The following is a 23,253-nucleotide window of genomic DNA, read 5'->3' as shown; positions in this document are numbered from 1 at the left end:
TTCTTTAGTCGTTTAATGATATTATATGAGTATCACCTGGAGGATGCTCATCAATGAAATCTTGTTATAACAGAAGAATCATCTATTGGGAACTTGGAGCGATCCAGGGTTTGATGCTGAGCTACCATGTTGAGGAAAATAAGTTAATTTGAAGGTATGTGTGTCAAAGAGATTGCTGCTACCAAGTTACAGATCAAAGAACTGAGATTGTGACATAGATAGCTGCATTATCATTGTTTTAAACTCCATAAGGTTTTAAAAAAAGGAGTAACCAGTCAGCAGTTATACTCCAATAATATTTCTTACAAGAACCCTAGTGTTTGTGCAGGAGAAGTGGATGCCTCTTGTAGTAACTCTGCTGGATGTTTAAAAGTCGTTTAATATTGTAAGCCGGGAATTCTCCGAGAATAACTGGGAATTCTCCGAGAATGTTCGCGTGGAGGGTTCATGATTGAATTTGTTTCCTGTATCAGTTCATCAGTTGAATTCAGTTTTCTGCTTGTATGCAGGGGCCAGAGATGACTTGTTAATAGATGGACAGATATTTGGGTAATAGATGGCCAGACATTCAAAGCAGGGAATTTAACAATGGTTCCCACTGAACCGTTTTTAGGGCTCGGCCTACGTCCCACGAAGTGAGCGTGGCTAAAGTCCTTTTCTGAGTGCTTCGAAAATCTAACCTACGAATTCCAGAGAAGCTCGTAATTTTTGCTTGTTATTTATGGCAGCTGCATGGCAATTGAGCCTCGCATACCTGTCTTTTTAGAAGACAACACGCAATAGGCCACAGGCGGTAGAGTTGCTCCGCCTCATGCATATTCCGTGCAGACACGAGTAGCAGAAGGCCATATTTCTTCAATTACCAGCTGTCATGGCTCGCGGTAATTGAAGACAGATGCTGGGCGCGCGTGCACCATTGTTTGCTGTCTGCTCTACGAAGCCTCGTTTTCTCTGCTGTGTGTGTTGTGCGCATGCCGCCTCCCGGTCAAAGCTTGACTTCAGTCTGACATTCTGACCCTCACAGAATGAACCTCCCCACTGTCTTTGCTACTTCTTGTACGTTGTACACTCACAATTGTCACTATTGCCCCAGGTATTGTAACTTTTGCTTCTGTAATTTGTTCACTTGTAATGTTCTCTTGTATCAGCTCTGTTGCTTTTGTCGAGCGCTCTGTCACCTTCGGGTAAAGTCCGCGCTATATAAAATAGCATAAATAAATCCACCGACTTCGCACCTCCCCTCCCTGCAAAAAGTGCATGCCACTGCCAAGCATAAATGACCACGCACATGCCACTCTCAAGCTCGCGTGACCACATGCACGCTACAACACCGAAATACCCACAGCAGTCACTGGCGACCCCTCAGAAACTTGACATTTATTGCTGACTCTTTATTCAGAAAGTCGCGGTGTGCAATAGAATCATAATACTCGGATTTGTATAGTGCTAAAGACTCGTGTGGGTCTCCAGGCGCTGTGAGATGAAATGATTTGCCAGTATCACAGGAGTTCAGCCGATGCCGAAACTTGAACCTGGACCCCCCAGCTCCAAAGTCGGCTGCTCTGGCAGCTACGCCACACCCCTTAAAGACAGTTTGGACATGACACGTCATCATGCGCTTGGAGTGCACTGCAGACCCGCCCCTTCCAGGCACCTCGGGCTGCTGTGGTTTCCTGCCCCTTGTGTGGTTCTCGCTATTTTATGTGTTTGTCTCTTCGGGTGATGCTGACAGACAGACAGACCACGCTGCCTCCTGACATTCTTCGGTTGTGCTTCTTCCTCAAGACGCCGCAGCCCCTCCCCTCCGGTGTTCCTGCTCCTGATGTTGAGTTGAGAGGGATAGAAGGTGCTCCGATGTCTGGAGCAAGTGTTCAGAATACGTCCTGAGGTGAATGCTGCTCTGTGATACTCTGGGCAACGTTCAGGTTTATACGACAACTGTCTTGTTTCTGATTTCACTAATGGTTCATGTTTAAAAACAGTCCGATAAATAAGTACTTCCCAGTGCATTGATATAATGTGACATATTAATCTCACAGCTTCTACATGTTAAAGAAATGCACTTTTTAGTGCAGAGTGTGAGTGAGTGCAGAGTGTGAGTGAGTGCAGAGTGTGAGTGAGTGCAGAGTGCAATATGTCTCGGATTTATTTGAGTTAGAGGTAATGGCATTGTGAGTGCAGAGTGTGAGTGAGCAGAGTGAGTGCAGAGTGAGCGTGAGTGCAGAGTGAGTGCAGAGTTAGTGAGTGCAGAGTGAGTGTGAGTGCAGAGTGAGTGTGAGTGCAGAGTGAGTGTGAGTGCAGAGTGAGTGCAGAGTGAGTGCAGAGTTAGTGAGTGCAGAGAGTGAGTGCAGAGTGAGTGTGAGTGCAGAGTGAGTGTGAGTGCAGAGTGAGTGCAGAGTGAGAGTAAGTGCAGAGTAAGTGCAGAATGAGTGCAGAGTGTGAGTGCAGAGTGTGAGTGCAGAGTGTGAGTGCAGAGTGAGTGCGAGTGCAGAGTGAGTGTGAGTGCAGAGTGAGTGTGAGTGCAGAGTGAGTGTGGAGTGTGAGTGCAGAGTGTGAGTGTGAGTGCAGGTGCAGAGTGAGTGTGAGTGCAGAGTGAGTGTGAGTGCAGGAACACTGGTCCCAGCAGTACAGGAACACTGGTCCCAGCAGTACAGAAGCATGGAACAGTACAGGAGCACTGGTTCCAGCAGTACATGAACACTGGTTCCAGCAGTACAGGAGCATTGGTCCCAGCAGTACAGGAACACTGGTCCTAGCAGTACAGAAGCACGGAAATCACAGTAGAGGAGCACTGGTCCCAGCATTACAGGAGCACTGGTCCCAGCAGTACAGGAACACTGGTCCCAGCAGTATAGGAACACTGGTCTTAGCAGTACAGAAGCACAGAACCCGCAGTACATGAACTCTGGTCCCAGCAGTACAGGAACACTGGTCCCCGCTGCAGAGTGTGAGTGCAGAGTGAGTGAGTGAGTGCAGAGTGAGTGAGTGAGTGCAGAGTGAGTGAGTGAGTGCAGAGTGAGTGTGAGTGCAGAGTGAGTGTAGAGTGCAGAGTGAGTGCAGAGTGAGTGCAGAGTGAGTGCAGGAACACTGGTCCCAGCAGTACAGGAACACTGGTCCCAGCAGTACAGAAGCATGGAACAGTACAGGAGCACTGGTTCCAGCAGTACAGGAGCATTGGTCCCAGCAGTACAGGAACACTGGTCCTAGCAGTACAGAAGCACTGGTCCCAGCATTACAGGAGCACTGGTCCCAGCAGTACAGGAACACTGGTCCCAGAATACAGAAGCATGGAACAGTACAGGAGCACTGGTTCCAGCAGTACATGAACACTGGTTCCAGCAGTACAGGAGCATTGGTCCCAGCAGTACAGGAACACTGGTCCTAGCAGTACAGAAGCACGGAAATCACAGTACAGGAGCACTGGTCCCAGCATTACAGGAGCACTGGTCCCAACAGTACAGGAACACTGGTCCCAGCAGTACAGGAACACTGGTCTTAGCAGTACAGAAGCACAGAACCCACAGTCATGAACACTGGTCCCAGCAGTACAGGAACACTGGTCCCCACAGTGCAGAAGCATGGAACCTACAGTACAGGAACACTGGTCCCAGCAGTACAGGAGCACTGATCCTAGCAGTACAGGAACACTGGTCCCTGCAGTGCAGGAACACAGAACCCACAGTACAGGAGCACTGGTTCCAGCAGTACAGAAGCACAGAACACACAGTACAGGCGCACTGGTTCCAGCAGTACAGAAGCATGCAGTGTGTGAGTGTGCAGGGTGAGCAGTGTGTGAGTATGGAGGGTGAGCAGTGTGTGAGAATGCATGGTGATCAGTATGTGAGTATGCAGGGTGATCAGTATGTGGGTGTCCAGGGCCAGCAGTATGTGAGTGTGCAGGCTAAGCAGTGTGTGCATATGCAGGATGAGCAGTATGTGGATGTCCAGGGCCAGCAGTGTGTGAGTGTGCAGGGTGAGCAGAGTGTGCGTATGCAGGGTGAGCAGTGTTTTAGTATGCAGGGTGATCAGTATGTGAGTATGCAGGGTGAGCAGTATGTGGGTGTCCAGGGCCAGCAGTGTGTGAGTGTGCAGGGTGAGCAGTGTGTGAGTATGCAGGGTGAGCAGTACGTAGGTGTCCAGGGCCAGCAGTGTGTGAGTGTGCAGGGTGAGCAGTGTTTCAATATGCAGGGTAATCAGTATGTGAGTATGCAGGGTAATCAGCTTTTCAACAAGCTCACACACACCACCAGCCGCCACTGCACGCTTTCACCAGGCGCACGCACACACACCACCAACCATCAGTGCACACTTTCACCAGGCATACACACACCACCAGCCGTCAGTGCACGATTTCACCAGGCACACACACCTCCAGCCGGCAGTGCACGCTTCCATCAAGCACACACACCACCAGCCATTAGTGCACAATTTCTACAGGCACATACACCACCAGCCATCAGTGCACACATCAATTGTTAACGCATCCACAATTAACTATTGTAGCAATCGCAGTATGGTGCACTTTACTTTTAAACATATTCATCTAAAGCGTAGCATGCCACCATTGCTACAATTCCAATCCAAACCACATAATTCCACTACACATCACATGCATACACTCCATAACACATGGCTAAAAGACATTGCCATTTACAATGCCATTAGCTCTAACTCAAATAAATCAGAGACCTATTGCATTTCTAATGCTTGTTTGTATCTTGTTTTTATAGCTTTGAATTTTAGCATAGGTTAGGATCGGTTGTAACTTAGGGATAGATGTGTTTAGTATTAGTGATTTTTACATTTTTATGTGATTTGTTGTTAGGTGGGGATATGGTTGGGAAGTGGGTAGGGGGTTCATGTTAGGATATGTAAAAAAATATAAATAAACCAAAGAAATACAAAAAAATTACATTTGTTTAGGTTTTAATGTTTAAGTAGTTTGTGTATAGGTGCAGTTTATGGTGGCCTCATGGTCAAATGTTTATTACTAGAGCTTGCAGGGGTGATGTTTAGCATGTCTGTTGTGGTATATGTGTAGAGTAGTATACGTTAATGTTAGATAGGTTAGGATAGTTGTACGTTAACATAGTGTAGGTTAGTTACCATAGGTAAGTTTAGTCATAGTTTAGCTAGGATAAGTTAGTGAAGTGTAATTAGTCTTTTGATTTGTAGGGTTTTATAATGTTGGTGATTAACAATGTTTTACACTTTCACAACCAACATCCATCACTACACACATCAATTGTTAACGAATCCACAATTAACTATTCTACCAATAGCAGTATTGCAAACTTTACTTCTAAACATAATCATCAGCATGCTACCATTGCTCCAATTCCAATCCAAACCACATAATTCCATTACACACTACATACATACACTCCATAACACATGGCGAAAAGACATTGCCATTTACAATGCCATTTCCTCTAACTCAAATAGATCCGAGACCTATTGCATTTCTAATGCTTGTTTGTTTTGGGTCAGGGCCATCGTCCGGACTCTGCAGCTATTAAATTTGTGCCTAGTGATGCCGCAAAACTAAAGGTGTATGCTTTATTCGAAATCTATTTGTATTACATAAGATATAGTATTATATTTTCCAGGTTGAACCGCAGTAGCCGGCCCCCTGCTTCGCCTTCTGTATTAGCGATTGGGACAAGCGAGTATTTGTTTTCCCCCGGCATGGGTGCAGCTGAGGGAGTACTGCAGCACTATGATCGAATCGCCCCTGAGCTTGTTTTTTTACTTCTCAAGTCGGGGAAATGAGCGCCCTCCTGGGCCCTGCTACTGCCTTCCAGAGAGCGGAAAAAAAAACTGGAACACTGAATTTACTATAGCTTGGCATCCATTCAGACCTGCTTCTGGGGTAGGTTTTCGATATAGGTTTTTTGTTTGGACTTTTGTCTTCCCACAACTACCTCCATCTTGTTTACGAAAGACTTTGGAGTCCTTGTCCTGGATCCTCCATCTTGTGGTTCTCGACAGTCCCCCTGACTGATTCATTCCGCGTCAGTGACCTGTGCTGCGGAAGTGACCATTGCCCTATGTCAACCCTCTCTGAGTCTGCTACACCCCTCTCTTCTTGTTTGGCCCTGTGAAGCACCCTTCCGCTCCCTCCTTTTCTCCACTTCGATTTCTAATTTGCTACCCGGCTCAGTGAAGAAGTCCAGCACTGGCTGCTGTTGATCCCTGGACCTTCTCTGGTTTTTTCGACTCACTTATCTGACTTTTTTGGTACCCCCTGAAGTTCTCTTCTCCATGTCCGAACTCCCAGACTTGAACCAGTATTCAATCCCTGGTAATTGTACTCCCTCTACCATCTATGCCCCTTATGACTTGTTTTCTATGTTTCCAATTTGCTCTATTAACGCCAGTATTTATGTAACACTTTTTGTTTCTCTGTTCTTTAGTGCTCGGCCTACATCCCACGAAGTGGGTGTGGCTTAAGAGTCCTTTTCTGAGGAGTTCCAAAATCTAACCTACGAATTCCAGAGAAGCGCGTGAATTTTGTTAGTTATTTATGGCAGCTTCATGGCAATTGGCCCTCGCATGGCTGTATTTTTACAAGCCAGCACGCAATAGGCCATAGGCTGTAGAGTTTCTCCACTTCCTGCATATTCCGTGCGGACACGCGCAGCAGAAGGATATATTTCATCAATAACCAGCTGTCAGGGGCCGCGGTAATTGAAGCCAGATGCTCGGCGCGCATTCACCTCTTTCCAGTTCCTTTTTTTTCCAGCTGTGTGTGCGCGCATTCTGGCTCCCTGCCAAAGCTTGTGGGCCCGTGGTAATTGAAGCCAGATGCCGGGCGCGCGTGCCCCATTCTTTACTGTGTGCTCGTGGCCAGGCCCCCTCGCAGCGCAGACCTGCCTCCACGAACCGTCCCGCTCTTCGCCGTGCATTTTTTAAGAATAGCGATCGCGAAAGTGATCGCTTTCAATGCTGCTTTATTGCCGTCGCACGTATTTATTTATTTATTAACATACCGGTTCTTAGTAAAGTACATGTCAAAGGCTAAGAAAAGTAGGTTATTGCAGTGAACTATATCAATAATGGACTTTTCGCTCAGCACTCCTGCACCCGATGAAACACCTATTCTATTGAGTTTGAGGGTGGGATTTAGCAAAAACATGAGAATTCCCTCTCTACACAACTGACAATGAGGGCCTAATGGAAATGTATCCGTAAGCGTTCCGGGTAATGTGGGTAAATAAGAGCAGGCTATTGATCAGATCTGACATATGATGAGCGAGACGGGGATGGCCAGAACATATTCGAGCACGTTTTACTAAGTACGTGTCCCGTATGCACCATATTCCTGCTTAGACGTGTGCGTTCTTTCACATTAGTGCACAAGATGTCTTATGGCAGGCTACATCATTAGACATCACTAAATGACCTAGTATAACATGTGGGTAAAGATAACCGACAATTGATTGAGCAGTCCTTAACCTTCGATTCCGACAATAAAAGGGATGCAGTAGTCGATATGGAAAGCATAGACATTATTGTTTGGGCAATAATGCATGCGTTGTGTCTTAAGCGAAAACATAGTAAGAGGATAAACTGTACTCTTTTTGATTGCAGGTCAAATAATTTTTTGGTTTGCTGTGCACATGCAATAAGGTAATTTTTCACCAAACACAAGAGAAACAAGAAAACTGTTCCACCCTGTTACACAGTTTTTTTTCATTTATGCGTAACTATTGAATTGGGTCTACAATGGCACACAGGTACACGCTAAGCTGCTCTTGATTTGTTTTAGGCTCTATAAAGAACGTCAGCCCGGATTTGTACAGGAGCAACAAATCTATGTAGTTTCAATGCCCCCTCCCTTCTCAGCCGGGACCAGCCCCTGCCCTCGGAGCACACTGGGTTCACTTTGTTGTGCGGCGTCCAAAGGGGCACTGAACCGCTGGTAACTGGCAGTGCTGGAGTGTATTAAACACACAAACCCTTGGTTACAGGACATAAGGATTATTATAGTGTGAGTGCAGAGTGAGTGTGCAGAGTGTGAGTGCAAAGTGTGAGTGCAGAGTGCGCAGAGTGCAGAGTGTGAAGTTGTGAGTGCAGAGTGTGAGTGCAGAGTGTGAGTGCAGAGTGCAGAGTGTGAAGTAGTGAGTGCAGAGTGAGTGTGCAGAGTTGTGAGTGCAGAGTTGTGAGTGCAGAGTTGTGAGTGCAGAGTTGTGAGTGCAGAGTTGTGAGTGCAGAGTTGTGAGTGCAGAGTTGTGAGTGCAGAGTTGTGAGTGCAGAGTTGTGAGTGCAGAGTTGTGAGTGCAGAGTGGTGAGTGCAGAGTGGTGAGTGCAGAGTGTGAGTGCAGAGTGTGAGTGCAGAGTGTGAGTGCAGAGTGTGAGTGCAGAGTGTGAGTGCAGAGTGTGAGTGCAGAGTGTGAGTGCAGAGTGTGAGTGCAGAGTGAGTGTGCAGAGTGTGAGTGCATATTGCAGATTCAGAGTGAAGAGTGAGTGCAGATTCAGATTCAGAGTGCAGAGTGCAGATTCAGAGTGCAGAGTGTGAGTGCAGATTTTGAGTGCAGAGTGCAGATTGTGAGTGCAGATTGTGAGTGCAGAGTGCAGATTGTGAGTGCAGAGTGTGAGTGCAGATTTTGAGTGCAGAGTGCAGATTGTGAGTGCAGATTGTGAGTGCAGAGAGCAGATTCAGAGTGCAGAGTGTGAGTGCAGAATGCAGATTGTGAGTTCAGAGTGCAGAATGTGAGTGCAGAGTTCAGAGTGCAGATTCAGAGGGAAGAGTGCAGATTGTAAGTGCAGAGTGCAGATTTAGAGTGCAGAGTTCAGAGTGCGGAGTGCAGATTCAGAGGGAAGAGTGCAGATTGTGAGTGCAGAGTGCAGATTGTGAGTGCAGAGTGCAGATTGTGAGTGCAGATTCAGAGTGCAGAGTACATATTCAGAGTGCAGAGTGCAGAATGTGAGTGCAGAGTTCAGAGTGCAGATTCAGAGGGAAGAGTGCAGATTGTAAGTGCAGAGTGCAGATTTAGAGTGCAGAGTTCAGAGTGCGGAGTGCAGATTCAGAGGGAAGAGTGCAGATTGTGAGTGCAGAGTGCAGATTGTGAGTGCAGAGTGCAGATTGTGAGTGCAGATTCAGAGTGCAGAGTACATATTCAGAGTGCAGAGTGCAGATTGTGAGTGCAGAGTGCAGATTGTGAGTGCAGATTGTGAGTGCAGAGTGCAGATTGTGAGCGCAGAGTGCAGATTCAGAGTGCAGAGTGCAGATTCAGAGTGCAGATTGTGAGTGCATAGTGCAGATTCCGAGTGCACAGTGTGAGTGCAGATTCAGATGCAGAGTGCAGATTCAGAGTGCAGAGTGAGTGTGCAGAGTGCAGAGTGAGTGTGCAGAGTAGTGAGTGCAGGGTGCAGAGTAGTGAGTGCAGGGTGAGTGCAGATTCAGATTCAGAGTGCAGATTCAGAGTGCAGAGTGTGACTGCATAGTGCAGATTCAGAGTGCAGAGTGTGAGTGCAGATTCAGGTGCAGAGTGCAGATTGTGAGTGCAGATTGTGAGTGCAGAGTGCAGATTGTGAGTGCAGAGTGTGAGTACAGAGTGCAGATTCAGAGTGCAGATTGTGAGTGCAGAGTGCAGAATTCAGAGTTCAGATTGCAGAGTTCAGAGTGCGGAGTGCAGATTCAGAGGGAAGAGTGCAGATTCAGAGGGAAGAGTGCAGATTGTGAGTGCAGAGTGCAGATTGTGAGTGCAGATTGTGAGTGCAGAGTGCATATTGTGAGTGCAGAGTGCAAATTCAGAGTGCAGAGTTCAGAGTGCGGAGTGCAGATTGTGAGTGCAGAGTGCAGATTGTGAGTGCAGAGTGCAGATTCAGAGTGCAGATTCAGAGTGCAGAGTGCAGATTGTGAGTGCAGAGTGCAGATTGTGAGTGCAGAGTGCAGATTGTGAGTGCAGATTCAGAGTGCAGAGTGTGAGTACAGAGTGCAGATTCAGAGTGCAGATTGTGAGTGCAGAGTGCAGATTGTGAGTGCAGATTGTGAGTGCAGAGTCCAGATTGTGAGTGCAGAGTGCAGATTGTGAGTGCAGAGTGCAGATTCGGAGTGCAGGTTCGGAGTGCAGATTCGGAGTGCAGATTCGGAGTGCAGATGCAGAGTGTGAGTGAAGAGTGCATTTGTGAGTGCAGAGTGCAGAATGTGAGTGCAGAGTTCAGAGTGCAGAGTTCAGAGTGCAGGGTGCAGATTCAGAGTGACTGTGAGTGCAGAGTGACTGCAGAGTGATAGTGACTGCGGAGTGACAGTGACTGCAGTGTATGAGTGTGCAGGGTGAACACATGGATAAAACACATTGCCATTTACAATGCCATTACCTCTAACTCAAAAAAATCCGAGACCTATTGCATTTCCAATGCTTGTTTTTTCTCTCTTGTAACTCGTGTAACTATGTAACACTGTTCTTTTGTAACAATATTCCTTATGTAAAGCCCTCCGGGTCTAACCAGCGCTTAATAAAAATCTTCAGATAATTACAGAATTGATATCTCTTTATTGAAAAGTATTGGGGTTGTAAATAAATTCTAGTGAAACGGAAATTATTAAAATAACTGATCAAGTTTTAAATCCAACCTGGGAGGTACAGAATCACTGCATGATCACCTCTAAGAGGTTGTTGGGGATTCAGATGTCTGCTGACTGTAGTGTTCTTCTTCATCATCTAAATCGCATACCTTTTTTGATGAAAATTGAACAGACATTGCTGGCTTGGAAGCCTTGACTACTCTTTTTGGAAGAGTATATGATCTTTATCAAAAGTGTCTGTTTGTTTCAAGCTGTGTAGTGACTTCTGCAGTGTGTTTTCACACACTTCAATGTGCATATTGCCTCATGTATGGCTTATAGGGTAAAATTGTCTGTGTTACATTACGTGTTGGTCTTAATGGATGGGATTGGGCACCAACCAATTGTGGAAAAACCCAGCTGCTGTTATGCACATGCGGAAATTACATGCCCCACATATAGATATATTCTTTGATAATGTCATCAAGCGATTCATAATCATACTGAGCACACCGACTTGGTACTTATTTCAAATAATCCACCCTAAGTTATTAACAAGATGCTGCACTAGATCGGCTGCTTGAAGGCTCATTATGGGAGTACAAAAGGTGTGCAGATCATATGAGCTGCCCAAAACAGAGTTATTTTTGAGAGATGATTAGAACTGATCTTACAGCACAATTAGTTGAAGTGTTGCTGCGTTTGGCTTCTCCACTGCTCCCTTAAGGATTGCTTGTGTTGCTTGAACATGAAATACCTTAAAAAAACAAGAGATGAGAAGTTTGTAAAAATAGGAACAGTTTGTTTTGTGGCTAGGACAACAGTGACAGGCATATGGTCAGAGGACCGTCTCAACTTACAATTGATCTAACATGGGTTTTTATACAATTCATTGTATGCCATAAAATAGTTCTGGCACTTCTTTTTTGGGTAAGGAATGTGAACCGTTGTCTTTGGATCCATAAATTAATGTATTCGATGAGGAATCCAGGTGGGTCTTGACCTTTCATTGACAAAATGCAGCCAGTGGGTAACGTGTCCAGATGTCCAGTATGGGAAGCGTGTGATCACTGCAAGTACTGTGTGTGCTGTGTCCTGATTGGCAATGTGTTTCTAGCTTCATGTGACATCTGACTTTATGGGAATTGGGAGCATGCGTACCCCTCAGGCCAGGTGTTCTTTATTGGGGCCAATCTCCTTCGACCATTCTGGTGTTGCTGTGCCTGTCTGTGGGATTGATCTGGGGTGTTCTGTTCTGCTCGCTACGTGCCACTCCACCTGTGATCTGTCACACTGACCTCAGGCCTGGGTCTTAGAGCCTGCCTGACTACGGGCAAATTTGTCAATAAAGGTGCGACTTTGTTTTCATTTATGAATGTATCACTATTCATATTTACATTCACGTTTTCAATATTAACATTCCCCCCTGTAGTTGGATTTTCAACTTCACTGTCTAAACCATACTTCATGACAGTTACTGGGAGTTATTGGGAGTCTGTTCTTCAGTATTGACAATTAGTACATTCCTAGTTACTTGCATTCTATCCAGGATTGTGCTTTTAAATCAGGAAATCCCCAATTGCACGAAACCACAAAAAAAAAACAAGAACACAGTGAAAACTGGCAACAATGATGAGTACAGACCGGAAAGCAACAGGGAGCCAGGAGAACCAACTTGTGAACCACTGCTGCTGAGGTGCACCTCCCTCTTCACGCATGTTTCTTTGTAAACGGTGCAGTGCTTGTATGGCAAAAGTCAATGTCCCATTATCCATGTCGTCCCCTGGTATGACACCATAGTGGTGTCGCTGCACCTATGTGTGGATTGATCTGGGGTTTCATGTTCATGAGTTAGTTTGCTGGCTATGTGCCTCCCCACCTGTACCCTGTCAATCAGTGCACTCTGGCCTGGGTCTCAGAGCCTGCCTGACTACGTATTTCTGGGTCGGGTTGACGTGATGTTCATAATGGGCGATTTTGTCAATAAAGATGCAACTTCGTTTTTATACATGAATGTATCATTATTCATACTGACATCAACGTTCTCAATTTTAACACTAGTTGAAACCGCCAAACAATTTCTGCACCAAAAGAAACAATAATATTCCTGAGGTGCCACATGACCCTGTGAAGGAAGCAGTAATGATTACATGTAAGAAAAGAGTTGTTAACGATGGCTATAAAGGTGCCAATGACACAATACGCAAAATTGAGAGTAATACCCAACAGATTAATTGTTCAGTGTTACCCACTGATCTAGCCTCTCAAATACACAGAGGCAGATTTGTCTAAATAGTTAACTAGGGAATCGTCTATGTAGGAGACTGAGCATGAAAACATTCATGAGACATTTACCATGATGTAAAAGCGAGTATAACTTCAAATGTTAACTTAGCCTTTAGCAGTATATCATGCACTGTAAAGGTGTAATACTTATGACTTTTCTCTGCATTAGTGTGGCATACTTCAAACAATGTAGTGAGATGCAGATACGTTTCCAATGCTACATGTGTATCGTACATTTTCTAAAAGGATGCGTTTGTTTGGTGCCAATCATCCATGGCTCCTTGACTGACCCTGCCAGTGAGTTATTGTCATGAAGAAAACCTTCACTCCTTCGAGATTACTAAAGGGTAAGGGAGGAAATGGCTAGACCTGAGAGGAGTGGTGTCAGACTGCAGAGGAGAAGTTTATTTGTCAGAGAACAACTCAAAAGATGTGTAAAATATAGAACAGGAACTCTTGCTAGTAGGTGGCATGGTTACTGCATGTTTTTTCGTTGCGCATGTTACAACTTGAGCACCTGTTTGTGTTTGCAGTCCATTGCTTGAAGAAGGGATTGTATTATAAGAACTCATTTTGAAGAATACTCATGGTCGCTGGTAAGGAAGTGCTAGTAGGGAAAGAGCAACTACTACTCCCTTGCCTTTATGAAGTACAATTTCCAAACCCAAGAAAAATTATGTGATCCAGAAACATTCTGAGTATCCTACTGTTATATTCGATCTGAATATTTTGTGAATTTCTTTTGCAGAGGCCACTCTAAGCTTAACAGAGGAGAAATTCTAATAAATTCAGAGTTGGAACCTGATGAAGCTATTCTGGAGAAGTTTGCCTTTTCTAATGCCTTGTGTCTCTCGGGTAAGCATGGATATTGCACCTAACTTTGTTTTTGCGTTATACATGAATAGAGACGTATAGTTTAGAGGTCACAGTATAGCATGTTGTGTGCATGAAATGTCTTATGTTAAACTGTATTGCTTATGTCAATATGATTGCCCTTAAGGAAGCTGTAGTGATGTAGAACACTGGATTTTCTACTTGCTACAAACAGATTGTTTAGCCATAGGACCCGTTCTATTTTGCCACGGTCTTTCGCATCCTAATATTTTGCAATTGCTAGCTGTATAACATGAGTTGTATTTTAGTGTTCTTCTGTCCTATGTATTTGCATTTCACAGCACCTATTTCATGCCAATCATTTTCTTGTGACTTCACATATTGCATTCTATTTCGATTTTATGTTAATGTTAAACTGCTTTTGATTTGTAGGAAAATAATTGATTGGGCTTGCATTGTTTCCACAATTAAATATTAATCGCTCTGTGCATTGTGAAGTAAAACATATACCTCAAAATTGCTTCATTTCAAAGCCTTAAATACCAGTTGCCTGTTCATTTCACTCAGATTTGCCAGGTCAAGGCTACCTTCTACTTTTCATGTTGGATTTTGGTGGTTTACGTTTGTTGTGGTGATATTTTATTGGCCCAAAGAAGTAGGTGAATGGAACAGCATAGTGTACTTCAACTGTAAAATTGTGGAGTATTTTTGCAAATACCATTGCATTTAATAATATCTGCAATGCCAGTTTTTTTTTTCTTGTGTTTTTTAGAATAGGTTTTAAGGAAGAGAAATTCTGCAGGTAGACTTTCCCTGACATTTTTCTTTCAGGTCAACATCATGTGGCAGTGCATGCTAATCTATACAGATATTCAAAAGCGAATATGCCACTTGTCAAGGTAACATTTGGACAAAGAAAGGGAAACTGTGTCCCAGAATATTAACCCTAATAAAGAGAGTTAAGTGAGAGAGAAAGTGTAAACTACCAAAATTAAATTATTTTCACAACAATAGACACAATTCTTCAGTGTTACAGCATAAACTTCAAGACATAGTACAGAGCCACATCTCCATTAACCCTGAAGGCAGAAGCATTCTTTAGCAATGAATGCTATTCACTTTATCTCTGATTTCCACCACAGCTCAGGACTCTTCCCAATGTTGGTTGATTAAGGGGACTGTTTTTTCATCTTTCTGCACTTGTAATTTCGCTGACAACCACAAGGAGCCCTTGTATCTGCAGACATATTAATCCTTTTCAGTGATTTGTAGCTTCTGTTAATTAATGGTGTGGCTCAGATCAGGAAAAAAATGATACTTCCCATAGTGTAATTTCTCAGCCTCACTACTGCTTTGGAGACTGCTTCATGTTGCTGGGGCTGGCGAGCTTCACTTAGTGTACCTTCGTGGCTTGCTTGCTGGTTGGAGCTTCGTGGGAAGTTTAGCTCTTCCAAATAAGCCTCCAACTAAGATTTAAATCAGTCATAGCTGGCATTTCTTGCCTTTAAAATCCTTATGAGTGTGACCCTTTCAGCATTTTATTAGTGTTCAACTGTATTTTCCAGAAGTTTGCATTTGAAGACAATGCAGTCATCCAGCCTTCTGTAGTTCTGATTCTTATATTCTTGGTCTCCGACTGCAGATTATACTTTGCCAGCCCCCTGTTCCAACCAAGCTAACCTTGCGTCATGTTTTATGTATTCTCTTTTTTGATGTCCAAGGCATGTTCCCTGGCTGTCATCTAACACTCCATTCTCTAGGAGGTTTTTTGGAGTTCCTTTATTTTAGTTGTTAACATTCTTTCTCATCTCGACAGTGTCAGACAAACAGCTTAAATTGGGACTGCCACTTTGTCCAAGAGGCTGGGGGACAGGGTCCCACTACAATATTATTTAGATGTTTATAGGCTTCTTTCGGTCGGGCAAAATGCTCATAAATAATACTATTAGGGGATACCATTACAAAGATGTTTGGGCTGACATGCACAGCAAAGTAACCCGAGAAATTACGACATGATGAAAATAGGGGAAAATACAGAGACATTATCAATTAAAAGAAAACGTGAACAAAAGATGGGTAGACGGAAAAAGCAAAAACTGTTAAGTAAGAAAGACTGGAAGGAAGTGAGAAAAAATGGATGGATGTAAGAGTGAAGAGATTGAGTCACGAGTGGCAGGGTGAATGGATGGCCGAAGGAAGATGGGGGGGGATCAGGAACTGTGAAAGGAACCATAAGTGTTTGCATACGCACATGGGCATATTAATGGGTGCACAGGTGAATGGTTGGATATATGACTACATGGATATCTAGATGTGTGGATGGGTGAAAGGATGATTGTATATATATGTATATATATATATATATATATATATATATATATATATATATATATATATATATATATAAAAGGGTGGTTGATGGATGGAAATGTGAAAGGATGGATTAATAGTAGTTCTTAACTTTTTGACTTCTGTGGACCCCCATTTAGTCATATTGTTATCTAGAACCCCCAGACTATTCAATTTAAATAATTTGAATCCCAAAACAATAAACAAATGATGAAGCATTCATCAAACAAATACACAAATTGTGAAATATATTACTAAATTCACAAATGAATATAAAAAAATCAAGATTTTAATGGGAAGGTCGGAGCTTTTCTAACTTAAGTTGAGGTCACCTATACTACATTCTGTTTGATGCACTTGCACTGCTCCCACTAATCTATCAGAAGATACTTTTTTTTAATTTTAAACCTCCAAATTCAAATTCCTACACATTACAGAAGGTTTTAAAATTTTCGATTTTGCTTTTTTAATTTGTATCACTTCATTAATCTGTTCATATTATTTAATTTTCCGAGCAGTTGTGGATCCCTTGAGTAGGTCTCTTGCATCCCCAGCATTAACCAAACCACAGGTTTATAACCGCTGGATTAGTAGATAAAAGGGTTAAAGGAAAGCTAGATGCAGGAAAGGAGGATAAAATGGTAAAGGGAATTCTCCTAAGGAGAGTTGGGGTGCTCACCTGAAGTGCTCAGGTTGATTAGAGGTGTGTTTAAGTGGAGAGCATTTTAATTTCCTAGTTACTCCCTTGATGTCGGCCTTTTGGATCGGTTTTCTCAGTGTCAACATCTTTGCTACCTACATGGCCATATCATTAAGTAGGCACAGATAGATCAGTTACAGTCAAGATGAACACTAACATGTTAGCAAAATAGTCAAATGTCTTCTCTGTGCATGTTCTGTAGTGGGGAGATAGAGGTTGTAACTACAGATATGTAGACAAGAAGAATGTGGTAGAGAAAAATAACTTGGCGCCAAAATATAGTACATGGGATGAACATATTTCCTCTAAGATGTGGTTGTAGAACAAGGGGTTATAAGGAGAGCAATCATACAAGGGTAACATATAACTTAGGTCATTTTCATATCCACTTTCTGGAAACCCATACCAGCAAATTCCAGCAGCCTAAAAAATTAACGTCTGCCTTTCTTAAATAAATTGTTCACTTTTTCACAATATGAAAAGAAAGAAAGCTTTTGTTTTCTAGAACCCTCCACCCTTTTTTGTTATCATTTGAGGCCAAGTTCGGTAAACAGTTCGGCAGAGTGTGTCTTATAATTTGTATATCTCTCATGTTTGCTTATTTAGCTTAGTGTTTAGCGAACACATCGTTTTGTATATAGAGCATTTTGGATATCATCTGGCCCAGTGAGCTAAACCTATGTTTACAAATATAACATTGGAAACATGAATCTGGATATATTACTGCGATCCTTCAGTGTTCTTTCTTGTCAAAATATTTTTATATTCTTAAAAATGATTGGGTAATATATTGTGTCCCACAATGGGCCAAACCTACGTTGACCTGTTTTATAAAAGGTGTTTTGTGTTCCAAAATTGCCTGGACGGTGTAATTTCAAGGGTTGTGGGTTTCAATAAACATTGTGGACACAATTCTATTTCAATTCTAAGTTATCCAAAAGATCTAATTAACATTGCACTCCTCTTAGATTACTGTTTATCCACCCTTTTTTAATATTTAGTGTCCCAGCATGTTATTATATAATCTATTTTCAATATTGCTTTGTCGATGTTCAGCACTTTGGAGTTGTGGTAATTCATGGATTTGTCTACTATTCTTGCTGAACTTTATTATTTTAATATAATTTGTAAAATTGTTATCTTCATCACTGAACACACGTTTTAATTGTCTAGGCACTCATGTAGTACTATTTCACTCGATCTTTTTGTGGGTTGCCCTCTCCGTGATAACACAAAAAAGATAGTCAATGAAAGGAGAATTTTGATTTACTACAATTCTTGTCACGGAACTCATTAGTGCCCACATGTATCCAGGAAACATCTGGATTGCAAGCCACTGGTGGGTCGCAAAAGTCCAAACAATAAATAAAGATGCCTTTACATTTTATGTTTATCTTGTCATATTTACTGCTTTTCAAAGACAGAAGCAAAATGTCAGGGTATGTCTTCTCACAAATTGCTGCTTAATTTTAACATGGGAATTGATGTTTATATGCTCATCTCACTTTGCAGTTATACAAAGAAAAGTAAAGTGAATTTTGGGACAGTCTTGCAGGCGTACAAAGAATGTGAAAGGAAAGGCTGTAGGATGTAATTTATTTGTAACACGTTCAGCAGTTTAGAAATCAAGAATTAAGCACGTTTGTATTGTAATTCTGAAGTGTGATGTTAACAAAGATTTTTATGATCAAAACACATCGAAACACTTTGCTGATAGTCACTGAAACTCGGTTTCCACACATTCTCATTTGTATGTAATATATTTTATCAAAAACTGCGTGTATATGAAATTTACTGGTAAGTTAAATTTAAAACGTGCTGTCTGTAAATTACAGTGTGCTAACAGACAATGCTTAGTTACATTTAAAAATCGCCCACCTCATGTCCATTAAAGCTAGGGCGAGTTGTGAACGTTTGTCCTTCTGAATATTGGCTAATGGTTCTAAAAAGTTTGGAAAACACTCATTTGCACAATTTCAAGTGTGAGCTTACCTCATTACTCCAATGTGGCCATTTTTAGGTCAGAAGAAGAGACCGCTTTAGTTTTTGCCAAGCCTCATGGTTTCCCCCACAAAATCCAAATAAAAGCCCTTTGAGGGGCTTTCTATCAGTCCTCTTAATCCATTCGTCTTTTGAAGTGTCATTCACATTTTGCTTCTGCCCAATACCATATGGGGCAGTGGCTCAGCGCTCTTCAGCCATTGGCACTCACTGTAAGTGATGCTATTTCGCTCTTGGACATGTGCACATGCACCTAAAGTTTAGTCCCATTTCAGTGCTAAAGATGGTTTCATTTCAGCTTTTAACATTTTTTTTTATTTGGGATGGGACATTTTTTTATGAGTTATTTTTGCAGACATACGAATGTCACCTTTCGAAAACGGCATTTTTACTTTTTATTACTTTTGTATTACGTGTACACTTTTAATGTCTAGTGCATGTGTTTAAATACATTCCAGGCTTCGCCAGACCAGTCAAATAGGCTTTGTCAGTGCTTGCACATCTCTGGCTTGTGACAGAGACTAGAGTAGAAATGATTTGTACATTAACTAACAGCAAAACCTCCTTAGACTCTTCGCTGCAAAAACGCAAAGCATGTGTAGAAAGTCATTTGCATGACTGGTTCAGTGAAATCGATAAAGAAGGTCGTGCACTCCGTTATTTAACAATCAATTCAACGTGAGTTACCTTAACTCCCTTAAGTTAAATGACTAATTTGACATGAGTCAGGAGAATTGTTTTGGGGGGAAACCCAGGCACATTGTACAACATTGAACAAATAATGTAATTGTGCAAAACAGCTTTCTAAACCCAGCCCTGAATGAATGTGTGTTTAATTGTGTTTTCAGTAAAACTGGCCATTTGGGAAGCTTCCCTGGATACTTTCGTAGAGTCAATACAGTACATTCCAGAGGTAATTAAAGCTTTTATATTATATTTGCCTTTTTTCTTTATTTACATTTTTTTTAATGTATTTACGGTTCTAGATTTTGGTCTTATAATGCTAGTTTAAAAATACATATAGTATGATGGATGGGAATACCTCGTCTATAAACCTGATCATATGCATTTTTATTTAAAAAGTTAAGGATTAAAGAGGGAGAAAACCTGACAAAGGTTTGGAATGGCTACTTGCACAAATAATTCCACTGGGACTCCCTTCACTTCGGCTGTGCTTTCTCCCCCAGGCAGTATGTACTTGGGGAGGCTGTGCTCGACGGTTCCTCTTTCTGCCTCTGGGGCTTAATCGTCAAGGGAATGGTGGTACACAGAGCCTCTGGTGTATCGGCCCCAGAGGAGTCCTGGAGTAGATCACAGCTGTGATGCAGCGAGGCCTTGGACGTGGATGTCCGCCAGGGAGAGCAGTGAGGCCCCCCACATGAGAAATGGTGACCTCTCCTGCACTGTGATGGCCTCTAGAGAGAATGAAAGAAACACCAAGTGTGAATACCTGTACATGGGTAAATTGTTAGCCAGGAAAAACACCTGCATCTCCATCCTTGTAATTGACAAACAACTCCTGAAAGGAAATGTTTCCAAAGAAATTAAAGGCAAAGCAACAGAGAGAGAAGAAAGATTTCTTTGTAAAAAAAAATACACTTAATATCGACTTCCAAGAGACAGACCCAGATATGGGACCTGCTACTGTCCCAGCCCTCACCAAGGGTGAGTTAGCACTAATGCAAGTGCTCAACTAACTACTGCAAAGCATCTAACGGATTGAAAATAAAAGCTCTTGATTGGAGACGATACTGGAGACCATGATTCAGAGGCTAGAGCACAATGAGGTTGCTGTGGGGATGTCAGATGAACAGATGTTGGCTTCAGAGGAAGGGCAAAAAAAGTAGATAGAGGAAGTGGTGTAGAGGAAGCATTTTCAGCAATGTGTCATTTTCTCCTTTTCCAATCCAGAACCCAAGACTGTCTTTTTGAAAAACGGCGTGCAAACGTCTCCCCTAAGGATCATTGCCTTGCCAGCCATCGATAAATTGGAAGTCATGAGATCAGTGCTTCACATATGGTTGTAGATGGAGGTCGTTGGGGAAATGCTGGCTTTCAGATAGAAATTGAGGACCATTGCGCTCTGACAAAGGGAGCAAGAGGGACAGAACAGGGCGCTGGAGCTCTTTTGGTGGATGTAACCTTTGGACTGTTTTGGATCCCAGCTTAAGCATTACAAGAATCCAGTTACCTCACTAAATCATTATTGGAATTTGGAGACCCCACATTTAGTCCTTATTGGAATCCGGGACCCAGTCTAAGCAATTTCAGTGATTTGAATTTCAAACAAATTAACCCTGGGCGTAGTTTGTGTAGTAGCACTCCATGTAGCTACGCGAAGTGCACTTCGCACTACGCGAACTACGTAGTGTGGTAGGGAAAATGCTGTTCGCACTGATTGCACAGTGCCGGATGCTTGTCCGCACTGTACAATCATTGCAAATGGCATCTTGCACAGTGCAAGTTGTTGTTTTCTGCCGCTCGAGTAGATTTGTACTCGAGCCGCAGCTATCTCAATGCGGACTGGTAGTTTCTCATCGCGAGGGGTCGCGAGCATACGCGACCACTCGCAATGAGAAACCTGACCTCCCCGCATCAAGAATCTCGACGGGAGGTTTATTTTCCACGCTCGCGATTGGCAACTTGATGTTGCTGATCGTGAATGAGGAAAAAGTCTCGATGGGATGTTGATTTTGCTCGCTCATGGTCGCCAACTTGACATTGAGGACCGCGTCAAAGCAAAAAATGCCTGCTACGCGCTTTTGCACTGTGCTACGTGCAATTCGCATATCGCGTAGTAGCGCAAAGTACCCACGCTCTGCGAGCGTAGCACAGTACTACGCCCAGGCCTAAAAAAATACCCTAAATTACAGCTAGCATTCGTCAAACAAGTACACAAATTATGAAATATTTTATTTGATTCATATAGAAAAAAAAATCTACATATTTATCAGAGGGTTGAAGCGCTTCCAAATTCAATTCAATAGCTAATAAGTCATGTATTACTATTCATTTACAAGTTACTACAGTTACCATTTTTTTATGTGATAACTGCAAAAAGGACATTGATTACACTAATGGTACTTGTCATTTAGTAAACTTTTGAATTTATCGTTTATACGCACTGTTTGTTATTACTCCGTGGATGATCTAGAAAAGAGTCTTCATGTCTTGAGACTTTCTCAGTGGTTTGAATATAGTTCACTCAACAATTATATAGCTTTAGCTTTTCTTCTTGGCGGTGGTGGAGGTGGGGCTGTTGGGGTCAGAATGATTCTGAGTCTCCAACACGTTACTAAATATAAAATGACACCTTGTACACCTGGCTATAGGTGGAACAGAGAAAAACTATATATTGATAATGAACGACATGTTGTGAAACTAGTCAAAGCAGAAAAGAGTGGGGCAAAATCCTTTCAGGACGAGAACCCTCACTCACTGTTATGTGACACGCTTCATCATATGGGTACCCTCCCCTCACCTGGATTGAGAGGTCCATGGTGTGGGCTGTGACTCCCCAACGTGCAGAGGTATTTTCTCAGGGATGAGCGGTGAAGATAGGTGGTGAGGGGCAGAGTGCAAAAAAAGTGGTTAATAAAAATATCTCTAAAGGTCCACTTAAACTTTACTTGGTGGCCTCTAGGATAAGGTTAAAAAGAGGACTGGGGATTAACCAAATATATCCCTTCACAAGGGTCAGCATGTTTCTGCCCTAGGTAGGTCTCATACAGGGATCCAGGGGCATTCGTCCGGACCTCAAGGTTAGGTAGTTACCCTGCAAACATAAGTATTTAGTGAGAAAATCAATCAGAAAACATATATACTGGCCACCACTGGATCTGAGCAGACAGTATTGGTGACAACCCGTATTGTTCTGTTGGGTTCGTCGTCCTAAAATTCAAAAGCAAACAAATATAAAAGTACATTTCCCTCCATGGTCTGACATTGTACTAGCAGTGTATTCCTTCGAATATATATATATATATATATATATATATATATATATATATATATCAGCTCTCACTTGTCTCGTTTTACGAAGAAAAGAGGAAGCACTCCCAGGAGCGGGTTCAAAGCTTTATTACAAAACCCACAGCGACCAGACGCGTTTCGGCGTTTTGCCTTTATCGATGGTAAAATGCGCGTCTGAGGCGGCCATTTTTATTTCCCATTCCCACGTGATAATTAACATAAAGAAAGGACATTTCAATGGAAAGTGTAAACGCCATCTTAGCATGGTCAATTCATACATTACTATGAGGTAGTTCCACATTATCTCATAACAGGCGAACACAGCATTGCATTTCATCCCGCTTAATCGTAAAATTACGTTACAATAAATACCGCCCAGAATGGGCTTTCGACCAGGCGCACTTTCCATAGTTACATTTTTTTTTATTCCGCGATCAGCACAAACTTGTAAAACAAATGTATACAATGAGGTTAGAACCAATTTTCTTAGTAACCGTAACATCTTTGGAGGGATGAGACATCGATCCTCCAGATCCCCTTACCAATCAAATATACAAAAATACAATCATAAACAATACCACTTCTGCCCCAAAATATT

At 42.6% G+C, this 23,253-nt stretch overlaps 1 protein-coding gene across 2 annotated transcripts in view; it reads left to right on the top strand.

Moving 5' to 3' along the window:
* The window catches only part of RMND1 (required for meiotic nuclear division 1 homolog), a 494,724-nt gene that overhangs the window by 325,408 nt on the left and 146,063 nt on the right, over window positions 1–23,253 (top strand). For both annotated transcript variants that reach the window (XM_078673969.1, XM_078673970.1), the window contains 2 exons: window positions 13,548–13,654; window positions 19,532–19,596. In XM_078673969.1, coding sequence (XP_078530095.1) covers window positions 13,548–13,654; window positions 19,532–19,596 — 172 coding nt within the window. The remainder of the gene's footprint in view (window positions 1–13,547; window positions 13,655–19,531; window positions 19,597–23,253) is intronic.

Source organism: Lissotriton helveticus, chromosome 1_1 (genome assembly GCF_964261635.1).
Source record: "Lissotriton helveticus chromosome 1_1, aLisHel1.1, whole genome shotgun sequence".
Classification (NCBI taxonomy): Eukaryota; Metazoa; Chordata; class Amphibia; order Caudata; family Salamandridae; genus Lissotriton; species Lissotriton helveticus.
The sequence above is the reverse complement of the archived record's forward strand: the minus strand, read 5'-3'. Positions and strand labels throughout refer to the sequence as shown.